General features: G+C 39.3%; 2 protein-coding genes across 2 annotated transcripts; both read right to left on the reverse strand.

Moving 5' to 3' along the window:
- Positions 1 to 382: 382 nt before the first annotated feature.
- Positions 383 to 9608, reverse strand: LOC145772173 (uncharacterized). The gene is made up of 8 exons (XM_082584021.1): positions 9370 to 9608; positions 7166 to 7283; positions 4591 to 4793; positions 3701 to 3740; positions 3243 to 3337; positions 2485 to 2675; positions 913 to 1099; positions 383 to 573 (listed from the first exon to the last, which is right to left on the reverse strand). The coding sequence occupies exons 1-8, from the start codon at positions 9559 to 9561 to the stop codon at positions 448 to 450; spliced, it is 1152 nt and encodes a 383-aa protein (XP_082440147.1). The 5' UTR covers positions 9562 to 9608; the 3' UTR covers positions 383 to 447.
- A 5495-nt stretch (positions 9609 to 15103) lies between these two features.
- On the reverse strand, positions 15104 to 22875 carry LOC145771963 (uncharacterized). Its single transcript, XM_082583739.1, has 8 exons — positions 22640 to 22875; positions 20824 to 20941; positions 19976 to 20178; positions 19376 to 19415; positions 17752 to 17846; positions 17328 to 17518; positions 15966 to 16152; positions 15104 to 15439 (listed from the first exon to the last, which is right to left on the reverse strand). The coding sequence occupies exons 1-8, from the start codon at positions 22829 to 22831 to the stop codon at positions 15314 to 15316; spliced, it is 1152 nt and encodes a 383-aa protein (XP_082439865.1). The 5' UTR covers positions 22832 to 22875; the 3' UTR covers positions 15104 to 15313.
- Between the last annotated feature and the right edge of the window lie 2891 nt (positions 22876 to 25766).

The raw sequence follows: 25766 nt of genomic DNA on the forward strand, positions 1-25766 counted from the left end.
AAGGAATAAGGCTTTTGAAATTGTACTTCCAGTCTTTCATCTGATGTTTTGTTTGTTTTTTATCCTGCATTGCGGGAAAGCGGACTTGAGCGCTATGCATCGGTGTGCGGCTTCCGACGTACACCTGATGACCCACGCTGCAGCCGACGACAATGTCTGTTTCCGGTTGTCTACTGTACTTATGACTTAAATTTGGCACTACCCATTACTCGAAATCGATCACTGGGTAGAGGCAATTATCGTAAAGTTTCTTGCCCAGAGAAACAACAGCAAGTGCGGGTGGCTGGAGTCGAACATGCAAGCTCTTGACTGCGAGCCCAACGCGCTAACCACTCGGCCACTGCTGCTGATGGAACTCGTATTAAACCAAAACGACTTTGCGTTTGATTGAAACATTATATTATAACCTGACACAATTATTGCGAATTATAAATATTTTCAAAGCATTTATGCTTTATGCCAGTTGCTTTTATCAGGGTCTAAAGATTCGGTGTGTCGATTATGATGCACAACATCCCAACGCTGCATCCAAGGACCCGCTATCTCGGTTGAAAACTCTTCATCATCTTCTCCCTTGAAATATAAAGAAACGAAATTTTGTGTAAAGCGTAATTTAGAGTTTGATTGCACTAAGAAATCATCTTCGAGCAGTTATTAACCAAAAAGAAGTCTTCAGTTGGTGCTATACGTCTTAATTATGTAAAGAGCAACGGTTGTTTGCGGATACAGGATAGCTGATTAGAGTATTTTTTCAAGTTCTAAGTGATTTCTTCCATATCGCTTTTCAGACAAAAAATATATAAACGCCAAAACCATAAGTTCTGTTTATAATAGCAAAGATTGTAAATCAAGCTTAGGCTGAATTTAAACCTGTAGTTGAGTGAAGTAGGCTAATTAACCAAACAAGCTTACCACCGCCTCCATTTGTGCTTTTGTTCGATCCACTCCTACCATTTTAGTCCAGTCAATTTTATAGTTTGGGTCTTTGCTGGTTCTCATTAAAACCGAGTCTTTCAATCCATAAAACCCATTGGGTTTATCTGGCTCATGCCATCGAAGGTCTAAACTCCATCGAATGATTTCAGATCGATTTTCAAGGCTGAAACAAGCCAAAACCACAACAGCTTAAAACTTTCAAAAAAACTGCAACGATAAGAATGAGAAAATATAGAAAAAAATCATACAATACACGTTTGCAATGTTGTTTTAGTCCAGCGGTTCCCAAACTTGGCTTTGTGCAACAGTTTCATAGGGTCCGCAGAAGAGCGCTTGGTATTCTTTTAGTGACGTTGGTACGATGTTTAGCGTAGTTACAGATAGCTGCAGATGCAATGTTAAAATTGCATGCAGATGCAGTTATCCATAACCGCCATTTGATTGATTGAATCTTATCCTCGGACTGGAAAAAGCTTCTTCTAGAGCTTAATCCTGGCAGTTTCGCATAGCCTACTTGTAGAGGCTTTGAATCACTGACGCAGGCCCGGTCACCGAGATTGACAGAGTGAAGTTTCCGATTGTTGAAGTCTTGTTGCCGGGGAAATTATTCCATCCATTAGATTCCGCTGAATGGGAGTCGAACCAGCGCCGCTTGATCTTGAAGCTTCTTCGTTCCAGAAGTCATGCGCTAACCAACTGAGCTATCGGGGCGGATGTGCACAAATACAAGCAGGTACGGCCGGCCCGAGTCCCCCTGATCGAGGCCGTCGCCCGCGGAGGGTGTCAATGATGTGATTGTATTTTAAAGTTATGTAAGGTTATCGGCTAGCTGAGCATTAGGCTAACCGCTGCAACTTACAGCCAGTTAAAATAATAGGAAAGACAAGATGATTGTGTTGCCTGTTTTTGCGTTTATTTTGTATTTTGTTTTAGTAGCTTGTTGTTATTCTACACTGTTAAGTGTGCTACCAGCTAACGACTGAGCCTGCCACTTTCCCGCCCCCGATATCTCAGTTGGTTAGCGCGTGACTTCGTGAACGAAAAAGCTTCAAGATCAAGCGGCGCTGGTTCGAGTCTCGGAGTGAGCGATTGAGGAACGCATTCTAAGGACTGCTCTCCATTCAGCGGCATCTAATGGATTGAACAATTCCCCTTCAACAATCGGAAACTTCACTCTTACTCTTGACAATCTCGGTAACCGGGCCTGCGTCAAAAACCTCTACAAGTATGTGAAATTACCAGGAATAACCTATCAAGTCTTTGTCAGTCCGAGGATAAAGATTTAAAACCAACCAGATTAGACGTTTGGCTGTTTCCAAACGATGGCAATCACTTGATCAATCGAAAATTGAACGGGTTAAAGTGCTTTTTTAACTTAAGTAATGACGCTGGAGAGTTGACTTGGCATTCGGTTTTCACTTTACGAACCGCACATTTACTGCGCTACACAAGAATATTTTTTGATATCGTTCTTTACCATAAACTACCCATACCGAAAACATTGTTCAAAATAACTTATAACTTCTTGCAGCCTGTTGCTCGAAATACCTCTGATGAGGAACAGAGTTGTTGAGAAAAAGAACTCCTCCAAATGGAACTTCACACGTGACAACATCTTTGTTCATGTCAACATCCAACTCTTTGATCATTTCTTCCTCTTCAAGTTGGACATACCAAGTTCCTCCAGCGCAGCAGGTGTGTCTTGCTGTCTTTCCTTTTCGATGACCTCCAGCTGCAACCTGAAACATGTCGCCATGATCTAGGGTTGTAGCCTTTGGGATTTATACTTTAGACCCGAATTCCATGCAAACATGAATAATTACTTGCAACAGCACTGAAAAGTTTAAATTTTTGAATAAATCCAGTGGACATTAATAAAGTGCTATATGAAATTTTACAAAAGCTTTAGATTGCGAGTAGAAGTTTGCTCATGGTAGCTTGAAGCTGCAGGTTTTTGTCTGACTCTCTTTATGAGCTTTCGTCAGAATATAATGAAATCACAAATCTTGATTTTTATTTAATAATAATTGAAAAAAAAGACTAATAACAACTAAACTGGAAATCCAGGCATATGATATATCTTTTGTTGGCTTAAGTAGGCTACCCTGTGCAGAAATTGTAGTAGCCAGTAGTCTAGACTCTAGGTTGTGCTCTACTGCTCTACAATAGATGTACGTACACTCTAAATCTGTGTGCTATTCTAAAAAAAATTTCAGAAGATTTCCTGCATGCTTTGCTAAGAATCAGCTTTATACTTTGCCATTCGAATTACATTGTAACTACAAAAAAAAAAGATGTTACCTCACCTGCATACAACCGTTTATCTTGTCAGCATTTACCAACGGTATCCAAGCTGTCAAAGTCATTGCTTCCAAAGCACAAGGATGTAAGTATGCGTTGTCTGGTTAAAAGAGCAAATTATAAATTTACAAAAATTAGTTCAGTTTAAAGTAAAATCAAAATTTTCAAATCAGAGATGTTATTTTCATCTTCTTAAACTTGCATTCGGGTGTGCGCTTGAGCAACGCACGTTAAGGACTGCTCTCCATTCAGCGGCACCTAATGGATGGGATAATTCCCCGGCAACAAGACTTCAACAATCGGAAACTTCACTTTGTCAATCTCGGTAACCGGGCCTGCGTCAGCAATATAAAGCCTGTACAAGAGTATGCGAAGCTGCCAGGATTAAGCTCTGAAAGAAGCTTTCCCAGTCCGAGGAGAAAGATTCAATCAATCAATCATTTCTAGAACTTATCATTCTTACCTTGATGCCATGGAACAGTTGTTTGTTCGTTATGTGGAGTCTGATGACAAAAATTAAATAGGTTAAGGCAATTTCATTCGATTAATTAATGATCGACAGTTTGCAAAAGTTCACTGCAAAAACAAAACAAGGCATAAACTCAAAAAAATTAAACAATAGCCTACATTTGTAAAGTCCGGCCACCCAAATTTGTGCCGTTTTTTTTTTTATAGTGAACCTACTGCAGTTGGCACTGGTATCGATTTTCTAGTTTTATTTTGGCAACTAGAGCTGTTCCGTGCTTACATCTAACGGAGTTTTGCCTCATTTTGACGATTGATTGTAGTAGGCTCTGTCACTGGAGATAATAGCAAGGCTACAGGTATGCAGCAAAGCATCTACCCTGTGTTGACGACAGTCTACTTGCATTCCAAATTTTCTACCCTACGGCCCTACGCTTCGTGACTTGAGGTTAGGGCTTGTTTCCAACAATGAAGTATTCTCAGTGGCGGGGCTGGAGACACATGGTCACAATCAACCAAAATTGCAAATGCGTCTTTTTCTGACAAAACAAAGTAAAATTGCAACAGACTCTTGGGTAGGCTACACCTCCTCACGACTGCATAAGCTAAAACTTAGAGCCTTAGACTTGCTAAGAAGAATCTTTACCTACTTTATTCTTTTATGCAACGATCATTTTGAAAAACGAAATCTGATAATCCTCCTTTATAGGCCTACTGAGCGAGCAACTATGCTGGTTTCAAAATATCGCGGTCAACATTTTCAGTTTAAAGTATTAAATTAGTTTAGTTGAATAGGCTACTACCGCGTTGTAACGATTATTCCAGTCTACCACATCCTATATCTTTGTGAGTAGGCATAAAAAGACAGCAATAAAGGGTAGGACTTACCTTTGTACGAAGATTCCACACTGGATGTCCAGCGATATCGGGACCGACAATTTGTTCAGCCACGTTTAGCAATCGTTCATCTGACCAAAGATCTTGAAAAGCTTTGGGAAGTATTCCTTGTTTGTGTAATAAAACTGCTATTCCTTTGAATTCTTTTTCCAAAAAAGTGAGGCGATTAGAGAATCCTTTGTCTTCATGTTTGTCTGACCGTAAAAATAGGAATTTTTTTTTTTTAATTTGTGATTTTCATAATTCCACTTTTCCACTAATAAGTTACTATACTACAATAATTATGATAAACAGTTCAACAATAAGTTGTTAATGACAGTCAGGGAATGGGATGGGATGGAAGATGAAATGGAATGGAAGACAATCTTCCATCATTCCATCCCAATTCCTTTACGTTGCTTGCTGAAATAATTCGAACGGTACGTTCAAACAATAATTTAAACGGTACGTATAATCCTTTAGGAAAATACTGTTGAAATTTTTAGCTTAAATTTAGCCTATGGTTTTTAGGTTTCTTTGTGGCATATTCAACGCGGAGATCATAAAATGTGAAGATGGAATGGAATATGGAAGAGATTTCTGAGATGGAATGGAAGATTTCTAAGATGGAATGGAGATGGAATGGAAGAAAATCTCAGGATGGAAGATGGAAAAAAACGTCTTCCATTCTACCCCATACCCTGAATTGACAGTATTGGTCTTATGATTATTAACACTATTTCAACGACGAATAGGCTAGTATTTGAAACAAGAATAAAAGCTATTTATCAAGAAAATATACATGCAGGCCTACCGTACCTAATTTCAAGAGAATAACACAAAAATACAGAATTGTGGAAAGACAGTAGCCTAGGCTACGGTAGCTTAAAGTGCTTCTGGTCAAGCTTGCAAGCAATCGGCTACCTAGCACAGACGTCGGCAAATTTTTCGCATTTACGAACCGGTTTGAGGCAGGCGGACCCAGGGGCGTTGACAGGGGGGTCTAGGTGGTACTTTTGAACCTGGGCCCGGAATATTTAAGGGGCCCGGATTTAAAAAATTCTCCGCGACTTCAAACATTATCAACATCTTAATATAATCAGATTAATGGAATTGCCATCCGAGGATAAAACAGACATTTCAACCGTCAGATGGTAAAGTACCGGGCCCCCATCTGGGCACCGGGCCCACTTCAGCTTTCTGGTGGTAAAATAGCCACTTCAGCCACCAAAAAGTAAAACAAGAATTTAGTTTAGTGTAGTGATTTCCCTAACTACGAATATTACCCGAAACACAAATTTCAAAATAAACAGGCTAATATTTGTTCAAACTCAAAAACTGAAATGGCACAGGTAAGAAGATTGCTATCCCTATTTCTGCATTAAAAATTAGAACAAAATCGTTTTTCAGATTGCAGCAATCAGCAAATGTTTGACCTCGCACCAAACACTTTTCCCAAATCAAATTGAAAACTTTTTGACTGTCTGCACTAACTTTGCTGTAAATTCTCTTGTTGTGAGCCTAGAATGACCAGTGAAACATCAATGGAATCGGGAAGTAATACTCTAGTTCTAGTGTAATGTGACAAATACAAATTCGAAAAAGCAACCGCTAGATAGAGATAGTAAGTTTTGCGGTTCAGGAAATTTTAAGATTGCGCAAGATTTGTTAAATGACCATGCTTAAACGACATCAATAAAAGTTTGTACATGCACAACCTTTATATTCAAAACATTGTCGATGAAGGGGGCCCGAAAATAAATTGGTACCGGGCCCGAGAAATACTGTCAACGGCCTTGTGCGGACCGGCCATCAATGAACTACATATGTTTGGTGCATGCATAGTTGCACATATATTACAACTCATGCAGTCACCACAACGCTGAAAGGTCTTTGGCTTGTTTTGCAGCAATAAGCTGTTCCAAGTCAATGACACCCGCAATGTATTCGTTATGCCCAGGTTGCTTTGTAATTTTGTCTGGTTCCCTGTTGTGTTGCGGTTTTCGAAGAAAACTTTATGAAATTTTTGTTTTTTTGTTTAAGTATTTTTTGTAGCAAACGTTTAAGCCTAGGCCTACCGGTAGTTTGATAATTATAAAAAATAAAATTTATACATGAGCCGTTGGTATAAAAAAATTGCAATTTTTGTAGAAGTCTAGCTTTGATTTCGCGCGGACCGGTAAAAATTTCTCACCGACAGGCACCAGGCCGCGGCCCTATGGTTGCCGAGCATATAGCCATAGCAGAATAAAACATTTTGAGGGTGCAAACAAAATTTGACCAAGTTTTGAATTTGCATATTATGTACTTTTAAAAACGCAAGAATTTACAATTTTCCCAAATAACTGGACACGTTTTTCCCCCAAATTTGAGATGCTTTTGTTGTAGCGGGGTCTGCTCCCCCTGCACCTTAATCTCCTACGGATAAGGCCTAGCAGCACAGCAAAAGTTTATTGCTAATGTCGAGAAATTGTTATCTACATAAGTAACTAGAAATCTAAAACTCACAACAATTTTACCACGAGAAGATGGCGCAGAATAACAAAAATTCAAAATTATAAGTTGAAATTGCCAAAGCTGCACCCACTTTTTATTTTTCCTGCATTGTAAAGCTTGGTTGCTAAAACATCCACTAATTCATCGACTGCATCTTTGACCACTTCTAGTCGTTTCGGAGTAAAAAAGTTTTCTACTAAAACATAACCCTAAAAAAATACAATGATGTTACAGATCAATGAACAATTCTTAACACATTATGTCTATGAAATCAGCTTTCACAAATACCAAGATTTTGATATGTTTTCGAAACGGAAAACAATTAAATCTCAGAATGCACAATGCACCAAAATTTGACACTTCTAAGTCATCTAGCCTAGCACCTTGTTCTTAAAAAAGTGAATTATGATTGACATTGCAAAATAAGGGAATGCAGAATATTCTTATCCCATGCAGCCAAATAGTTCAAGAGTTATCGCTGTCGAAAAGAGGTCCGAGAAAAGTAAACAAACAGAAAGTTGATCTAATTCAGGAGTGTCCAAACTACGACCCGCGGTCCAGTTTTGATTGGCTCGCGCAAATTTTGAAAATACAATTGAATATGACCCGCACAAGAAGCTTGAACTCAACGCTGTTGCTCTCTCAGTGTCAACACAACATGGAGCCAGTGGCGTAGCCAGAAAAAAAGTTTGGGGGGGCCAAATATTTGATGAAATGAAGAGAACGACAAAGTGTTTGATTTGAGCCATTGCCATGTGATGTGCAGTGGCGTATCCTGGTGGGTTGAGCAAGAGAAGCAATAAAGCTGATGGGGGGTTAGAGCGTGCCAAAGGCACGCGTTTTCTAGAGGGTCCGGGGGCATGCCACCCCGGAAAATTTTTGCAAAATTACCCTCAAATAATGGATTATAGCGCATTCTGGAAACACTTTTAAGGTAATATTTGTATGAAATTTATTAGCAGATAAAAAGCTATTAACTTATTGAAGGTAGCTCTTACACGCGAACAGGCAAAAACTACGGCTAAACTTTGAGAACACCAAAAACTCAGCTACACAAAAACTCACTAACTACACAAAAACCCAACAGAGTAAGCCATTCTGAAATTGCTTCTACAAATTAGTTAAAAGAAACGTAAATCGCGTAAATTTTGCGCGATTTACGATTTGCAAAATTTATTGGTGTCTTTCTGTGTGTCTAAAACAAGTCCTTGGGGGTGTTAATAGCCAGATCTTTTGGAAAACTTTGTAAGTTTCTACAAATTTTATTATATTTTCAACAAAGGGATCAACTTTGGAATCTAAACTTTGAAAATTTGGGGGGGCCATGGCCCCTTTCGCACCCCTGGCTACGCCTATGCATGCAGCCAGCCATGGAAACAGTGCTTCGCAACTGATACCATGGCTGCTAAATAAAATTTAGCAAAGAAAAACTTTTACCGCGAGTCACCGGAAATGGCAACACCCAAGAAACGAAAATCGCAAGTCAGTGTAGAAAATTTCAAACACGGTAGGTAAATGATTATTTTTTCAAAGAAATGTATCTCGCTAAACAAATGTGAAAAAACGTTGACCACAAAGTGTTATTGTTAATGGGATGGTGGTCTGTTTGAGCAAAGTAATGGTCCGATTAAGTAAGGTGCATTGCACAGAAAAATCAATTTAAATTCGAGACCAGCTAGAAATACTCCGATTAAGCGGGTGGTCCGATTAAACTTGGATCAATTAAACGGGGTTGATTGTATAAGTAAAAACGTTCCGTGACTGCCTTCCTGACAACATACAGTTTGAAGCTAAGGTAGAATTTTACGGACAAATATGAGTGAAAAATGTAATGCGGCCCGCCAAGAATTAAAAAATAGCAAAATGCGGCCAGCGGCTAAAAAACTTTGGGCACCCTTGATCTAATTGGTTTTTCAATGGGGACAAACTAAAGCTAGTAGGCCAGAGGTTTTGTTTGCTGTTCCAACAACACCATCACATATGAGCGTCCGTAGTCGACAACAGTTTGCACTGTCTTACCAACTATGCAGTTTCAAACTCTTCGAGCGTCTAACATGCTCTTTTTCAGAGCGGCCATTAAAAACTTATGCGGAGTAGCCTACCCACCTTCCAGACAGCAAACGTTGAATCAATGTAAAAATGACGGGTTTTGCTGTCTGGGTAGGAGTTTGGCAAATGTGAGGAGGGTCGTATGGGTATGATCATCGTAATGTTATATTTGAAAACACTGAATGAAAAAACAGCTTTACAAACACTGTCAATGAATCTTTAGTCCACAAACACATCAGAAATTACCTTTTCAAAGAATTGTTTTAATTGCGCTTCTGTGAGTTGACCAGGCTTCTTTTCTTTGGGCTGCTTTGGAGGAATGGTGTAAATTTCAGGCAAAGATTTTTCGTTTTCTTCGGAAACTTTTGCTTTATATTCATATTTTGCTTTCTTTTGTTCTATACCACTTTCAATTTTTTCTGTTTTATTTTTAGCCATTATTCTAATGTTTTTCAAGTTTAACTTCTAACCCACTGTAGGCTATAGATTCTGCAGATTGAATATCACAGCCATAACCAACACAAACAATTCGTAAGCCTACGTCAAAAAACGATAAGTTTACGCTACTATTAACTTAAAAAAGGCTACTATTAACTTACGCAAAGTTATCTGTGTCTTACTAAGTAATAGACCACAACCACTGCCTTTCCAATCCACCAGTACTAAATCTCTGTAGCGTAGGCCACAGTCATCCATCCATCTGTGATGGGGTGGTGGCTGACTAGATGACTGCTTATGGTCTTTCGCTACAATCCCGATTGCGCCATAATCTAACCAACAGTTGTACAATGCATTGTTTTGACAATTACATTTACTCTGCTTGTTTGTTAATATATGGCGCTGTTAAAACAAAATAAATTAACTTGACTTGACTTGACTTATGTTGACCTTCCGCTTAAACTTAGCAGTGTAATGATCCGCTCCAGGTAATCGCATTGCAGCGATCGAACGATGCGCTTGCATGATGTCACGTGAGAAAAACAAATATGGATTCTTAGCCTAGACTTTCACAGCAGCCTACAGCTACATTAGTCATCAAAATGCTACAACGGCTGCAACAGGAAAACTTAATTTTCGCTGGCGACATGATATCGGTTCTACTAGCAACTATCCAAGGAGCGTAGCCAACTACAGGCACTGCAAACGATTGCAGTCTGCAGACGTTAAATCAATGTAAAAATGCTTGAATTACTATCTTGATGTCTCATTTTTGCTTTTAACAACTATCCAAGGAGCGTAGCCAACTACAGGCACTGCAAACGATTGCAGTCTGCAGACGTTGAATCAATGTAAAAAATGCTTGAATTACTGTCTTGATGTCTCATTTTTGCTTTTAAAACTTATTTTGTATCGGTATTGCTTGTTTTCTCGACGACAAAGAATAACTTTGTCTGCTGCGATAGTTCAGTTGGTTATGCGCCTGACTTTAGAAGCCAACAAACGTCAAGATCAAGCGGCGCTGGTTCGACTTTCGGAGTGTGCGCTTGAGCAACGCATTTCAAGAACAGCTCTCCATGCAGCGTGGATGAGGGGGAAGAACAGCCACCTTCACGCGGTCCTTCCTGTAAGTAGCATGAAAATGTAAAACAAATACTATTGAAACCGAACCTCAAGCATGAACGTTCAGAATACTCCACGGGAACCGCTCTTTTCAGAGCGCGGCAGTTCCACTGTCGACAAGTACCGTCGTCCCAACATCATACAGCTGAACGCCGAGGGCATCACATCCAGCAAAATCGAGGTGATCGAGCAGCTCACTCATAAGAACCGAGCTCTTGTCATCCTCCTCCAGGAGACCCACTGCACTTCTATAAAAAAGCTAATAATTCCACACTACTCACTAGCTGGGTCTACCAAACGCAGGAAGCATGGCCTTGCCGCGTTTGTCCATGAAAGCTTGAACTGGACGCTTGCAAAGTCCTCCGCCAATGAAGAAATAGAATGGGTGTGCGTGAGCATTGAACATTGCAACATCATCAATATATACAAGCCACTGAAGCCAGAAGCCACCATCTTCCCGCCTGAACCCATCATCTGCATTCCCTTCACCCAGTATCGACGCTGGCGACTTCAACTGTCAGCACACCGACTGGGGTTAAAATTACACCAGCAGCGAGGGAGAATGCCTGGTTGCTTGGGATGTAAATAACAACCTCGCCCTTCTTTACAACCCAAAATATCCAGCCAGTTTCTGGTCCGGACGCTGGGGAACCGGTACAAACTTTGATCTGGCCTTTGCAAGCATGGACACAAACAGATCTTTTCCTGACATGCGTGTGCTGGAAAAGTTTCTACGTTCACAACCCCGACCTTCGCTTATCGCTGCCCTTAAGCTTGTCTCTCTCACCCCAAGTGCCCCAGTGAAGCGATGGAACTTCAGAAAGGCTAATTGGAATTGCTACAGCCTCACAACCAAACAAACCGCGGCGGAACTACCATCACCTTCTACCGCCAACGTGGATGAGGCTTATAAACACTTTCGCCGTGCCATTAAATCCGCAGAAAAACAAGCTATCTCTCACGGCCGCCCAAAGAACTATACGCCGTGCTTGGATTCAGAGTGGGAAACGTTATATCGCTCCGATTTTCTTGCCTCACCAAGCGCTGCCTTTAACTCAGTCGCAACAAGTCCGCCCCGATAGCTCAGTGGTTACGCACCCGGCTCAAGATCACGCGGCGCTGGTTCGATTCTCGGGGTGTGCGCTTGAGCAACGCATTTCAGGACTGCTCTCCATTCAGTGGCACCTAGTGAATGGAATAATTTCTCGGCAACAACACTTCAACAATCGGAAAACTTCACTCTGTCAATCTCGGTAACCGGGCCCTGCGTCAAGAGCCTCTACAAGTATGCGAAACTACCAGGAATAACCTATCAAGGCTTTGTCAGTCCGAGGATAAAGATTCAAAACCAACCAACCAACCAAACCAACCAACAAGACTGTTCGATCGTCTGGATTCACGGAGGCTAGAGCAATGGAAAAGACATTCTCAACACTATCAACTTCACACACTCTAGCCGGATAGCATAAAGTAGCCTATTGTCAACAACCTTACAGGCCGTTCAGCACGCTCTTCTCGCCAATGTGCCGTTACTGCCAATAACATCGCATCACAACTAATGAAAAACAGGACTTCTAGATCAGGCAAACGCAAGTTCTCCAAACTTGTAAAAAAGGAAACGTTTGATCTCTGGAAAATTCCAACACTAGTCGAAGAAAGCATCTCCGGTGAATTCACATCGGATGAGTTCACCGTTATCTTCCACTTAACAAAGACCATTAAGGCTCCTAGCCCCGACATGCCCAAATTCCTGTCTTCCTGCTTATGCCAACTTAAAATCCTCAAAGTATGGAGACAATCTAAAGTAATCGCGGATTCCTATAAGCCTCATAAGCCACAAGAGGACCCGAAGAGTTATCGACCTATATCTCTTCTTTGCACCCTTTTTAAATCTACAATCCACACTTGAGTCGAACCAATTGTAAATTCACTCTTGAACCAAGTCAGTCTCATGACTAAAGACATAGAAGACTGTTTTGAGGCAAAGAAGAAGGCCGGTGATGTGTTTCTTGACCTCACAGCCGCCTACGACACCGTATGGCACCAAGGCCTCACCTGCAAACTGCTCCGCCTGCTCCCAGACTGCCACAAGGTCCGCATGATCATGGAGCTCGTTTACAACAGAAGCTTTGCCCTCATTACCGGAAGAGGTGAACTAAGCAGATTAAGAAGCCTTAAAAATGGCGTCCCTCAGGGATCTGAGCTGGCTCTCCTTCTGTTTAACATCTGCACTCACGAGTCACGACCTGTCAAACACGGTAGGCTATCCACAAAGTAGGCTACGCTTATGCCGATGATTTGGCCCGTATACACTTATCGAACGATTTGGAAACACTAGGACTCTAAACCAGGACATGTCGACACTTTCGGCATACCTCCAGAGATGGAGATTGAAGCTCAGCGAAACCAAAACAGTGACAACAGCTTTCCACTAAGGGGTTCCCAACCTGGGGGCCATGGCCTCCTAGTGGGCCATGAGCCTTTTTCAAGGGGGCCATGAAAAATTTGAAAAATAATAGTTTTTTTAATTTATTAATTTATTTAAATATAATCTCTAAATTTACTTTAATTATAATCTCTAAATTTAATTAATTTATTTAATTATAATCTCTAAATTCACTCCAACACTATATAACAAAAGAAATAAATTAAAATTTAATAAAAATAGGCTACTGCAAAAATAAGCTCAACCATCACATTAACTTCATATGTATTAATTAATTAATGTACTATCATGTTTATTGGGTGTTTTATTTATATCATTTTATCATTCTAACTACCGGTTACTCTATAAACAAGCTTTTAATTAAAATGACGTTTCTTAATTATTTCAAAAGGTTGAAAAAAATAGGGCGACCATTGATTTTTCAAAATTTTCAAAGGGGGCCACTGTGTAAAAAAGGTTGGGAGCCCCTGAACTAAACCAACAAGGGAGCGAAACGTGAGTTTAAGATTAACACTGATGGAAAAACCTTGTTATGATAATGATTAAGTGCCTAAACTGATACAGAGTTGGCGATCATTGTCTTTCAAACTTCTCTGCATTTGACATTCCTGTATGATATTATATGACATTACAACAAACATTAATAACTCGTCGATATACAGTACAATAATTTTTGTTTGGCAAATAGCTTACTTTTTTCGTGCCAGATTTGATTAGCCTACGTTTGGTGTCACTGATCGCTATTTTTCTATTAATTGACATGTGATCCGACTTCACATCACCAACTTGATCAATGGTCATGATAGGGTCTTCTAAACCAAGGTAGTGTTTTGTTTGTCGTATCCAGGCTTACACCCGGTAGTTGAAGATTTAGATTAAGTGGACGGGAAGGCAAGGAAGCCAATCTTCGTGTCTTCACCTTCAGGCATGCCTTTAAGTGTCCTGCCAAAGACACAGCCGCATGCTCTTGAGCGGTGTCGAACCGGCGCCCTTTCGATTGCCGTTCCAAGGCTCTCACCACTCAGCTATGCAGCCGACTACAATTTCTGTAGAGGATTTAGAGAAAAAAATGGAAGACACAGAAGTATCAACAAAACAAAAAAAAATTGGTTTAAGGTTTGGGGGATTGCCCCACAACAAATGTTTACAAATTTTATCTTGTTTTGGTCACCTTTTATGTATTTTTATGTTCAACAGTATTTGTTGCTCACTTTTTAGTTGACAAAGTTCATCAAATTTAAAACCGGATTTGTAGAAGTTTAAATTGCATAAGTTGGTTTAAAATCGAAATTAGCTTTCAAATAATTTCTTTTTTTTCACAGAAGGGTTTCAATAATAAATTTTGTTGACAAATGTTTGTAGGCTATTTAGTGTTGCGTCGTCTTTCAGTCAGTGGAATTTCAAAACTTCGTCTGAGGTGTCCCACTTTCTCCCTATCAGCTAGTACACAAAGTACATTTCAGCTGACGCATTTGTTAACTTATTCCAGTGTTCAATTCAATTCAATTCAAAATAAATTGAATTGAATTGAACACTGGAATAAGTTTATTTAATGGTTAACCGGTTGCAAACGTCATATGTTTACTTCGGAATATTGGATTTTTTTTCTAATTTTTTGAAAATCACTTAAAAAATATCTACCCTTTGACTTCACTTCTACATGCGTTGTGTCCCCAGTTAAATTAATGAAACGAGATTGAGTAAACGAGAAGATTTTGCAAACACGGAGAAAAATTACATGTTTTTTGGTTTTTTTCGGGCACTTGACCCAGTGTTCCCTACCATTGGTAGCTTCAAGCTAATCCAATTTGTTAAAGAGAGTTTTTTTTCAGCAGATTGCTTATACACAATATTTCAAGTGAAAAATAGAATACAATTACTTTGCGCCTCTGTACAGCTGCAATGACACTGTCTGCTTTGTAAAGCGCTGAGGATCAACGCATTCTGCGATGGATACAGCGCTACATAAAAACAAGCATTATTTTTTATTACAATTACACAATGTTAAAGCCATAGCACGATGATTTCAAATCTGAGTAACAATCGCAACATTTCAGACAACAACCAAACCCAAACCAAAAGTTTCGCTATGAACTTTGAAGTTTATAACTAGATCTACTTTTGGATCTATTTTCAGCAGAAATTAAGCTTTGAAAAAAACCTATTATAGACAGAAAAGCGCATTTATGCTTTATGCCAGTTGCTTTTATTAGGATCCAAAGACTCGGTGTGTCGATTATGATGCACAACATCCCAACGCTGCATCCAAGGACCCGCTATCTCGGTTGAAAACTCTTCATTGTCCTCAGCCTGTAAGAGTAACAAGTAAGTGTAACAATTAACAATTAATGTAAGTTTATCAGGTTTAGAGTCATATTTATTTAGGCTACATGTTTACAATTCTAAACTGAGTTCTTTTTTTTACTTGCTTTACTGTTTTTCGTTTTCAAGTGTTAAAAATTTTCAATGACATATCAATCAATCAAATTAATTTCGGAGTATTGGAATAATGTTGGTCGGTGCAAATGCTCTCTTCAAACAAGCCCCGTTGGCTCAGTGGTTGAGCGCTCGACTCAAGATTACGCGGCGCTGGCTTGGCTCTCGGGGTGCGCGCTTGAGCAACGCATTCTAAGGACTGCACTTCATTCAGCGGCACCTATCGGATGGAGTAATTTCCCAGAAACAACATTTCAACAATCGGAAAATTCGCCAATCTCGGTAACCGGCCCTGCGTCAAAAGCTTCTACAAGTAGGCTATGCAAAACTACCAGGAATAACCTATCAAGGCTTTGTCAGTCCGAATATAAAGATTCAAAATTAAACCAAACAAGCTTACCACCGCCTCCATTTGTGCTTTTGTTCGATCCACTCCTACCATTTTAGACCAGTCAATTTTGTAGTTTGGGTCTTTGCTGGTTCTCATTAAAACCGAGTCTTTCAATCCATAAAACCCATTGGGTTTATCTGGCCGTTGCCATCGAAGGTCTAAACTCCATCGAATGATTTCAGATCGATTTTCTAAACTGAATAAAGATGCAAACTTGCTTTTGTTGTACCGTCTTCAAGCTTGTTTTTAAATTCTAACAACTCACTACACACAATTACAACTTATAACAAATTGATGTTAAGTTTACGATACAACCCTTTGAAGAAAAATTATTTCCAATGTCACATGCATATCTGCAGGGCTGGGTTGTAGAGTTGTAGGCAAAATGGACCCGATATTTCAGGCCTGAAACCGAAATAAAAGTTCTAAAATTGTTCACAAGTTAAATACTTCAGGTCTTTAAAACCGGTTAAACAAAACAAACATAACTCCTTATTGTTGGTTTAACATTTTTAGTGACTAATTTGCAGAGATGTACGTATACGCCGCAAATTCTACGCCGCATACTTGCGACGTAGACTTTTTGTTTACGCTAACGCTTGCGGCCACATTGTTTTGGATAGTTTGCGCTTGAGGCTACGCCGTAAAGTTTTCGCGGTTTTTTAGCGCATAGCGTCAACGCATACTTTTTAATGTATTTTTTTCGCTACAACTAGGGATGGTAGATCATAGGGATGCGAAACTTCATCCGCTTTTGGCTTATCCGCAACACTGGAAGGGTTACGTTTTTTTGTAATTTACAAAGCAATTTACTTTTTATAGGTTATATAAGAAGAGTGAAGTTGGTTTTAAAGTAATTTAAGGTTTTTAGTTGAAAGCAAGCCAGCAGTAAAGCGTAAAAAAAATGTCAAATTGGCAATTGACCCTTCTAATGTTGAAGGAACAACGGAGTTGCGCGTCCCGTAATGTACTGTCCCTAGCTACAACACGCCAATACCTTCCAGCGCTGCAGTTGAAAGAATGTTGTTTTCAATGGGCAAAGACATATTGGAACCAAAACACAGCAAAATGTCAGATGAACACTTTCAGATGCTTGTGTTTCTTCGTGGAAATTCAAAATAAAACTTGTTTGTTTCGAGTGGTTTATACCGTGTGAATGTTTGGCACCTAGCAAACAAAATTAGTTTACGCTAGTGTATGCGCTGACGCCGCCAACTTTTTTTTACAAGGTACGTTGACGCATACAGCGTATGGTTTTTCGAACGTTTGCGTTTACGCTGACGGCGTCAATATTTTTTTGTATGCGCGCACATCACTGCTAATTTGACGATGAATAATTTGTCTTACAACGTTTTCTACAGCCTATGATACCTTTGATGAGGAACAGAGTTGTTGAGAAAAAGAACTCCTCCAAATGGAACTTCACATGTGACAACATCTTTGTTCATGTCAACATCCAACTCTTTGATCATTTCTTCCTCTTCAAGTTGGACATACCAAGTTCCTCCAGCGCAGCAAGTATGTCTTGCTGTCTTCCCTTTTCGATGACCTCCAGCTGCAACCTGAAATTGTACATCATGCACATCGTAAAAAGTTTCACACTACACAAAATTGTTGTTTAAAAGTAATGCAGTATTCAAGTGCACGCATATGCCTGCATCTGAATAACGACAGTATCGACTTTAAGACCGTTAACTCTAAATCAAACTGCATCACTCTACCATACAATTTTTAGATAGCCTAACCTTTTGAATTAGGTTTTGAATAATATTGACTTGAAGGTATTATACCACACCTGCATACAACCGTTTATCTTGTCAGCATTGACCAACGGTATCCAAGCTGTTAAAGTCATTGCTTCCAAAGCACAAGGATGTAAATATGCGTTGTCTGGTTGAAAAAATAAATCATATATTAGTCAGTTTATTTCTTGGCAGCGATAGCGATAGAAGTTTCGCCCATTAGGTGGGTAAGAATATTATTGGAAAAAAGATTGAGTTAGGGGAAGACGGGGCAAAGCGGGACATCACGATTTCTCACATTTTGTATTCTTTGGCTCCCTCTAACCGGAAGCACCAGTTAGGCAACTATAAACTGTATTTGCTGTGAAAAAATAGCAACTGGCAGAGCACAACGCGTGTCGTGAAGAAGTAAAATGTGTTTTGGCATGGTTTGTTATAAGAAAGAGATGGAAAAGTAGCTACCACATTCGTTAGCATAAGCGAATTTGTTGGTAGCTTTGTTTTTATCTTAGACATTGAGACAGTATTTGTTGGTAACAAAAGCAACTTTTACCTAAAACTTTACAGGTTTCAGCAGAGATGTTATTTTCTAAAGGCTATACTTTGGGGCAAAGTGGGACAGCTGTATTTGGGCAAAGTGGGACAGTGCATTAGGGCAACATGAGACTCTAGAAGTTTAGATTGTATCTGTGGTTCTTCTCTAAATTGAATTTTTGTTTATAACTCTTTTAGCCTTCAAGATTGTAAATTATTTATCAGCATTCATTTATATTGTACCGGGTAGGCCTACACAATTTAATTCTGACAATGGTTCGTCGCTATCAGAGAAAAACTGACATAGGTAAATGGACGGATAGGCTATCAATATTAAGAATGCAATAGAAGATGTGAAAAGCAAGGTGTTGTCTTTGAGAGAAGCGGCTAAACAGTACCAAATCATGCAAAAATGAAGTGTCCCGCTTTGCCCCAGCCGTGGGGCAAAGCGGGACATTAAAAAAAAAGTTCTTTTTTGATTTGTACTATAACAGTAGAAAGATTCCGCTTGATCTTCGAACCAAATATGCTGACTAACTAAGGCTTTCGATTAAAAAAGAAATTAACTAAATCCAACCATCACTGTTGCTGAAATTACGTTTTTACGAAAAGTGTCCCGCTTTGCCCAGTCTTCCCCTACATAAAAGAATTTCGGGAATTCACGTGCTTTTTCCACTTAGCAAAAGTTACCAAATTTACAGTGTTTAAAGATCTAGCATTGATAAAACGATGTAAAAACGGCAAGTTTGGCTGGTTGGGCACTTGGGCAGTAATGAGATCGCCAGTTATATACATTACCTTACCTCCAGACTACAAAAGTTTCACCTTATATGTTGTGTAGTACTAGTAGGCTATATATACCAATTTATGTGTTTTTTGGTTTAGCGCTATACAAGACAACTTCTTGCATCCATTGTAATAAGATATCATAATAGCTGGTCGGGTCGTTTCCAAATGTTTAGTAGAGTGATGTACTGTAACTTATATATTTTCTAACCCTTCTCAGGCAATGGGCAAATCTACTTGCAAAAGAAAACGAAACTATTTAAATAGTAAAATATCTCTCTAAATTTGTGCAAAAGATTTACTTTTCAATAGACGTTTGCTTTATTTTGCTGCAGATAGATTTTGATATTTTCTCACCTTGATGCCACGGAACCGTTGCTTGCTCGTTATGTGGAGTCTGACGGAAAATCGAAAGTATTAATAAATGTGTTGAATAACATATTTATATTTTGGCATGTACATGAAGTACAGTCAGGGCCGGATTTAGCTGATGGGGGGCCCGGGGCACTTTTAGATCGGGGGGACCCCGTGCAAAAATGTTTTTCGCGCCTTGGGCGCGAAAAGCCACCTCTACGTCTACAGTAGCATTAATCCAGTACTGCACAGCATTTTTCAGAAACTTCAAAGGCTGAAAGGAAAACAATTAACACAAAATCACATTTTTCCACGTAGGGGGACCTTTCAAAAGTCGGGGGCCCGGGGCACCTGCACCTTTTGCCCCCCCTAAATCCGGGCCTGAGTACAGTAGACTACATGGAAGTACATAGGCTATATTTTGTTTAAATAAAAAGATGGTGATGAGTGATGACAAGTCAAAACGTACGGTTTCAACGAAAAAAGCCGCAATGCATAAGTGAACTAAAATAATTTTTACGAAAATATATTTTTATTTTTAAAGTAGCTTATCTCAGCGATGTACAGTATGTAAATGAGAACGCTATAGACATTTCGATTTGCCTTTGTACGAAGATTCCACACTGGATGTCCAGCGATATCGGGACCGACGATTTGTTCAGCCACGTTTAGCAATCGTTCATCTGACCAAAGATCTTGAAAAGCTTTATGAAGTATTCCTTGTTTTGCCATTAACACAGCTACTCCTTTGAACTCCTTTTCCAAGTACGTCAGACGATTAGAGAACCCTTTGTCTTCATGTTTGTCTGCAAAATTTAAGATTTTTAACTTTAGCAAAGACTACAATGAATGCAAATACACAGCAAGAGTCTCGTAAACCTACAGTTAGGCCCGGATTTAGGGGGGCAGAGGGTGCAGGTGCCCCGGCCCCCCTGTTGAAGGGCCCACAGACATGGAAAAAATGTGATTTCGTGTTAGGCTATTATTTTTTTTTTTCTTTCAGCCTTTGAAGTTTCTGCAAAATGCTCTGCAGTGCAGTGATGGATTAGTGCTACTGTAGACGTAGAGGTGGTTTTTCGTGCCGTAGGCGCGAAAAAATTTTTGCACGGGTGGCCCCCCGAGCTGAAAGTGCCCCGGGCCCCCCATCAGCTAAATCCAGCCCTGCCTACAGTCGAAGCCGCATATCACAAATAATAGGTTAGGTAAGTAAAACGGAACGACTATTAATGAATAATTAGAATAGAAAAAAAATTGCATCTAAAATACACTGCATGCTTCAATCTTCAGACACATCAATCACAAAGCAAGCCCTCCTAGCAATACTTACAATCGGAGGAGACTTTGTCGTAGTAGTTGTAGCTTACAGCAGTTTTGTATGAATCCATGACAACAGCGCCATCGTAAGAACGATGTTAAGCCAAACAAATATCTAAAATTGTTTTTGTGCTCACTTTTTATCTTTCCTGCGTTGTAAAGTTTGTTTACTAGAGCATCCACTAGCTCATCTACAGCGTCTTTGACAACTTCCAATCGTTTCGAAGTAAAAAAGTCTTCAATTAACACGTAACCCTGAAAAAAGAGCAGCCTGAGCAGAACTTGTAGTTTTAAAACACAGACTCAGTTGTTTTTGTTGTGCTGGATAGTCGTGCGCACTGCGCAGCATAGCTGTAAGCTGTGGAGTAGACCTATGGAATGATGCTTATTGCTTATTAATGCTTAATAATTGCAAAGTTGACTGAAACGACTTTGTAAACCTAGTGATCAATTTACTTGAAATTGATACAAAAGTCAATAGCAGCGACGTTCGGTGGCTTAAACCGTTGGGAAAGCAACTTGGAAATATGCTGCAGCAAGGTAGTAGGCACAAAGGGCGTAACCGTCGGGCGAAGCCCGAAGGCGTGTTGCCGAAGGCAACACTTCCAGAGGGGGGTCTGGGGGGCCTCCCCCAGAAATTTTTGAAAAACACTTCCAATTTGGTGCGCTCTGAGAGCATTTCCAAAACAAATCAAAAATAAAAATCTGTCAAATTGTGCTTCGCCTATGTCGTGATCATACATCCATTTAATGTTTAGAAGTCATGAACAATCTTAATTTTAACGTTGCAGGACCAAAATCCTGTGTTAGACATGGAATAATAGTTGTCTAGATGTTTAATTCGTCATGAATGTTCATTCTCAGATATTCAGTTAGGCCTACACTACAAAAACTAACACTTAGGCCTAAACATTACAACCGCAAGCAATTTGTACAAAAAGCTGGATAAGTTTGCCTCCTGCGTAGCCTATAGAAGCTTAACAAACTAAATATTGCATCCGCACCTGAACGTTCATTGGCGAAGTAACGTTATATCAACGCTGTAAAAAGGGCAAAGGCATGACTATGAAAGCTAGTACAAAGCTAGTCCTCGCCATGTACTTTAGCTAGTAGGCTAAAGTACATGGCGAGGAGACATTAAAAAACAGCAACAAGCTTTTTGGCATTATGATGCTGTGCGTGTACCGTGACGAGAGACCATTCTGACGAGTTAGTCTAGTCGCTCTAGCGAATGTACGCATTGACGTCACTGGGAAAGCACAACTAACCATACCATAACAATATCACATCTGATTGGCTAAGCAGCTGGTGACGTTTTGCAAAACGGGTGAGGATTGGATAAAACGAAGGCGTTTTTTGACATTTTTTGAACCTGGGAAAGCAACTTTGATAGTTGATTTCCCTGGAGCTTCAGTGGTTGTTTCTGACAGAAGCGTTTGCGTCAATTGGCATTTATAGGCAAGACATGCGGTTTGGTGAGGACTTAGACTACTCACAAGCGTTACGAGTAATTCTAGTCACAAATACAGTAATTTTCAAGTTAAAATAGACGTGATAAAAATAATAAGAAGTTAAACCTAGAACTCAGTCATTATATTTTGCATAGTTTTTGCTAAGGTAAGCACTGCTTTCCTTGCTTTCCCTCACCGATCGTCACTGGTCAATAGTGTAGGCCAATTGCAATCTTATGTTTTGTACTTTAAAATAAAACACTTTGGTAGGCTATACTGTTAATTAGCAATGGACTTAGCCGATGAAACTCATTACCGTAACTTGATTTCAGTTCTTAAAGTAGCACAATAAATAATGATTTTGAATGAGTAACTGAAAAAGTTAAGGTTATCATAAATTCATGATTTTGAATATATACTCAGACAATAATTTTCAACCAAATAAAATCAAACTATTTTTTTGTAAATCAATTAAAATAAGCTACCTCTTCAAATAAGCTACCTCTTCAAAGAATTGTTTCAGTTGGCTTTCGGTCAGTTGGCCAGGCTTTTTTTCTTTGGGTTGTTTCGGAGGGATAGTATATAATTGTGGCAAAGGTTTTTGGTTTTCTTCGTATAGCTTCATGTCATTTTCGTATTTTGTTTTCTTTTCCTCTATGCCACTGTCGTCTTTTTCGGCTTTGTTTTTAGTCATTTTTCAAACATTTCATGTTACAACGCTTGTCTGTTTTACTTTTCAGACCTGTGCAATACAAGCATTAGAAGAACTGTTACTGATTTCAACCAATAAGCAATAGGCTTGTTGATACGACAAGACGATTTCTCATCAAATCATGCTTTTTCCACGAAAGCATATCAGCTCAATATTGCCATTTTTGCATGGTTTCAACGTCTGGAAGCGTTGAAGCGACGTAAAAATGGCAACTTTTGCTGCATGGCGTCACCAAACCTCTCCGTTTGCCTATAAAGCAAACTCGTCAATAACCTAAACTGATCGCAGTATTTACAACTTGTGACTTAAGACTTAAATATACAAAAATCTAACTTGTCTCGAATTGAAGTAGCACTCTTGGTGTATTGCTGATTTTATTAGCTGTAGCTTGACTATAAATTTTATAATTAGCAACAAATTTCGGGACACTTGAAAAAAAGTAATGTAAAGTAAATATATTAAAGTAGGCTACAAATCAAACTTTAGTTTTTTCTGTATCAACTTAAAATTTTAAATTTAATAAAAAAACAGTTTTCCAATTAACTTTTGATACTTCAAGCTAGGCCTAGGCCCTAGAATGCCTAGATCATTGCACGCAATGTAAAAGTACTGGTTTTGCAGCCTACGTGCTGGTTAAGCTGCTTACGTGCCAGTTAATGTATTACAAGAACTACCGGTACTTTGTAAACTGCTTTCCTTCTCATAGCTTGCGATTTGTGTGCTGCAAACATTAACAAATTTAGCTGAGACAACCTTACAGTAATAGCAATAGACCTTTTCCGAGCTGATCTCAGTCAAGCGTGACCGGGTAAACACGGTCCTCTGAGATGGCGCAGTCAGAACTGATTTTGCTTGAAACTTGTTGCATTTTTGCGCGTATTGTAAGTTGTAACGACATCGCAACGTTTTCTAAGTAGTTTTTATCTGGACAAACATGTGTTTTAATGTCTATGAAACCTTTTGTCAGTTCGTTTCATTTTTTTGACAGAAAGGTACCAGTTAACATGCTTGGAATAGTTAATCAAATTTGGGCTGTTTGTTGCATGCTTTGCAATTTCAAAGGCCAATACTTTCGTCAGAAAAAGATTAGACATCGCTTGTAAGCATGTTTTGTTAATTTCATCATGTTCATGCAGTGACCTGTGATCACCTCACCTGAATATGAACCGTCTGTTTGTCTGCACTGAATAAAGTGGCTTTAGATGTAAAAATGTGCAGATTTCAAAAAGCGAAATGATTTGTTGAGTTCCCTCTGTACTGCATAAATAGTTTAAAGCATGGCCGAAGTAAAAATTGTTTAGTTTAGGTAACATACAATTCCAAAAATCACCATCAAATGGAACTCTCTGTACAAACAGTGACTTGGACGTTGACACAATAAGATCACACCAAGTCATTCCAGATATAGCCATTTGTCCTTGAATTTGGAAATGATAGTGATGAGAGATTTTCAATTGTGGCAAGTTTGTTTTTGCCTGGTTCAGTTCTAAGCAAAAGTCAGGGTAAGACGTTGCTGCTCTGACGCCAGTGGCGTAGCCAGAAAAAAAAATTGGGGGGAGGGGCAAATATTTGATGAATTGAAGAGAACGACAAAGTGTTTGATTTAAGACATCGCCACCTGATGTGCAGTGGCGTATCCTGGTGGTTTAAGCAAGGGAAGCAATAAAGCTGGCGGGGGGTTAGAGCCTGCCGAAGGCACGCGTATTCTAGGGGGTCCGGGGGCATGCTCTCCAGAAAATTTTTTGCAAAATTACACTCAAATAATGGATTATAGCGCTTTCTGGAAACACTTTCAAGGTAATTTGTATGAAATTTATTAACAGATAAACAGCTATTAACTTATTAAAGGTAGATGTTACACACGAACGGGCAAAAATTGCGGCTAAAATTAAAGAACACAAAAAACTCAGCTAGATAACAACCCAACAGAGTAAGCGATTCTGAAATTGCTTCCACAGATTAGTTAAAAGAAGCGTAAATCGCGTAAACTTTGCGCGATTTACGATTTGCAAAATTTATTGGTGCTTTTCTGTGTGTCTAAAATAAATTCTAAAACAAGTCCTGGGGGGTGTTAATAGCCAGATGTCTTGCAAAACGATATAAATTTATACATGCAACAAACAGCCCAAATTTGATTAACTATTCCAAGCAGGTTAACTGGTATCTTTCTGTCAAAAAAATGAAACGAACTGACAAAAGGTTTCATAGACATTAAAACACATGTTTGTCCAGATAAAAACTACTTAGAAAACGTTGCGATGTCGTTACAACTTACAATACGCGCAAAAATGCAACAAGTTTCAAGCAAAATCAGTTCTGACTGCGCCATCTCAGAGGACCGTGTTTACTCGGTCACGCTTGACTGAGATCAGCTCGGAAAAGGTCTAAGAATTACATTTAAAGCTCAAGAGTCATTCTTTGTGACATCACTCAGGCAATGTCACCCATAGCCATTGTCAAAGATTTTCATGAAATTTTAGAGCTTATAGTTATTTAAGCAAAATAATACTAGTAAAAAAATGGGTTAATATTTTTGAAGTTATGCCCTTGGAGAATATTTGTGGTCACTCAATCATGAAATTGCAAATAATAGAAGTTTGTTTTAAAATTGCTATAACAGACGCAGTTTTCAACTTCTAAGTATGACTTTTGATCAACTTGTTGCTAGTGCATCGTAGGCTATTCGTAATTAATTATGCAATTTTCAAGCAAATTTGATCATGATTGAGCGATTTACCAAACACTTTTCTAATTGTGCATGCACGTACGTAACTTACACAAGGCTGTATGAGCGCCACCTCGCCTCCTCGAAGTCCACGAGTGGGCCTTATTTTTAGTAACCGTGCCTAAAATGTTTCTCAGACCGCGGATTGTGAATTCAGATAAAAACCCCAGACTTAGACAGCACAATCTTTTT

Source organism: Aplidium turbinatum, chromosome 6, assembly GCF_918807975.1.
Source record: "Aplidium turbinatum chromosome 6, kaAplTurb1.1, whole genome shotgun sequence".
Lineage (NCBI taxonomy): Eukaryota > Metazoa > Chordata > Ascidiacea > Aplousobranchia > Polyclinidae > Aplidium > Aplidium turbinatum.

Coding starts and splice junctions, on each gene's coding strand:
- LOC145772173 (XM_082584021.1), bottom strand. CDS start 9,561: ATGGCTAAAAATAAAACAGAAAAAATTGAAAGTGGTATAGAACAAAAG. Junction 3,338..3,700: donor AACTGTTCCATGGCATCAAG/GTAAGAATGATA, acceptor TCTTTTAACCAG/ACAACGCATACTTACATCCT. Junction 1,100..2,484: donor AACTCTGTTCCTCATCAGAG/GTATTTCGAGCA, acceptor GGCTTGTTTCAG/CCTTGAAAATCGATCTGAAA.
- LOC145771963 (XM_082583739.1), bottom strand. CDS start 22,831: ATGACTAAAAACAAAGCCGAAAAAGACGACAGTGGCATAGAGGAAAAG. Junction 20,942..22,639: donor TGAAACAATTCTTTGAAGAG/GTAGCTTATTTG, acceptor CTCTTTTTTCAG/GGTTACGTGTTAATTGAAGA. Junction 17,519..17,751: donor AGATAAACGGTTGTATGCAG/GTGTGGTATAAT, acceptor GTACAATTTCAG/GTTGCAGCTGGAGGTCATCG.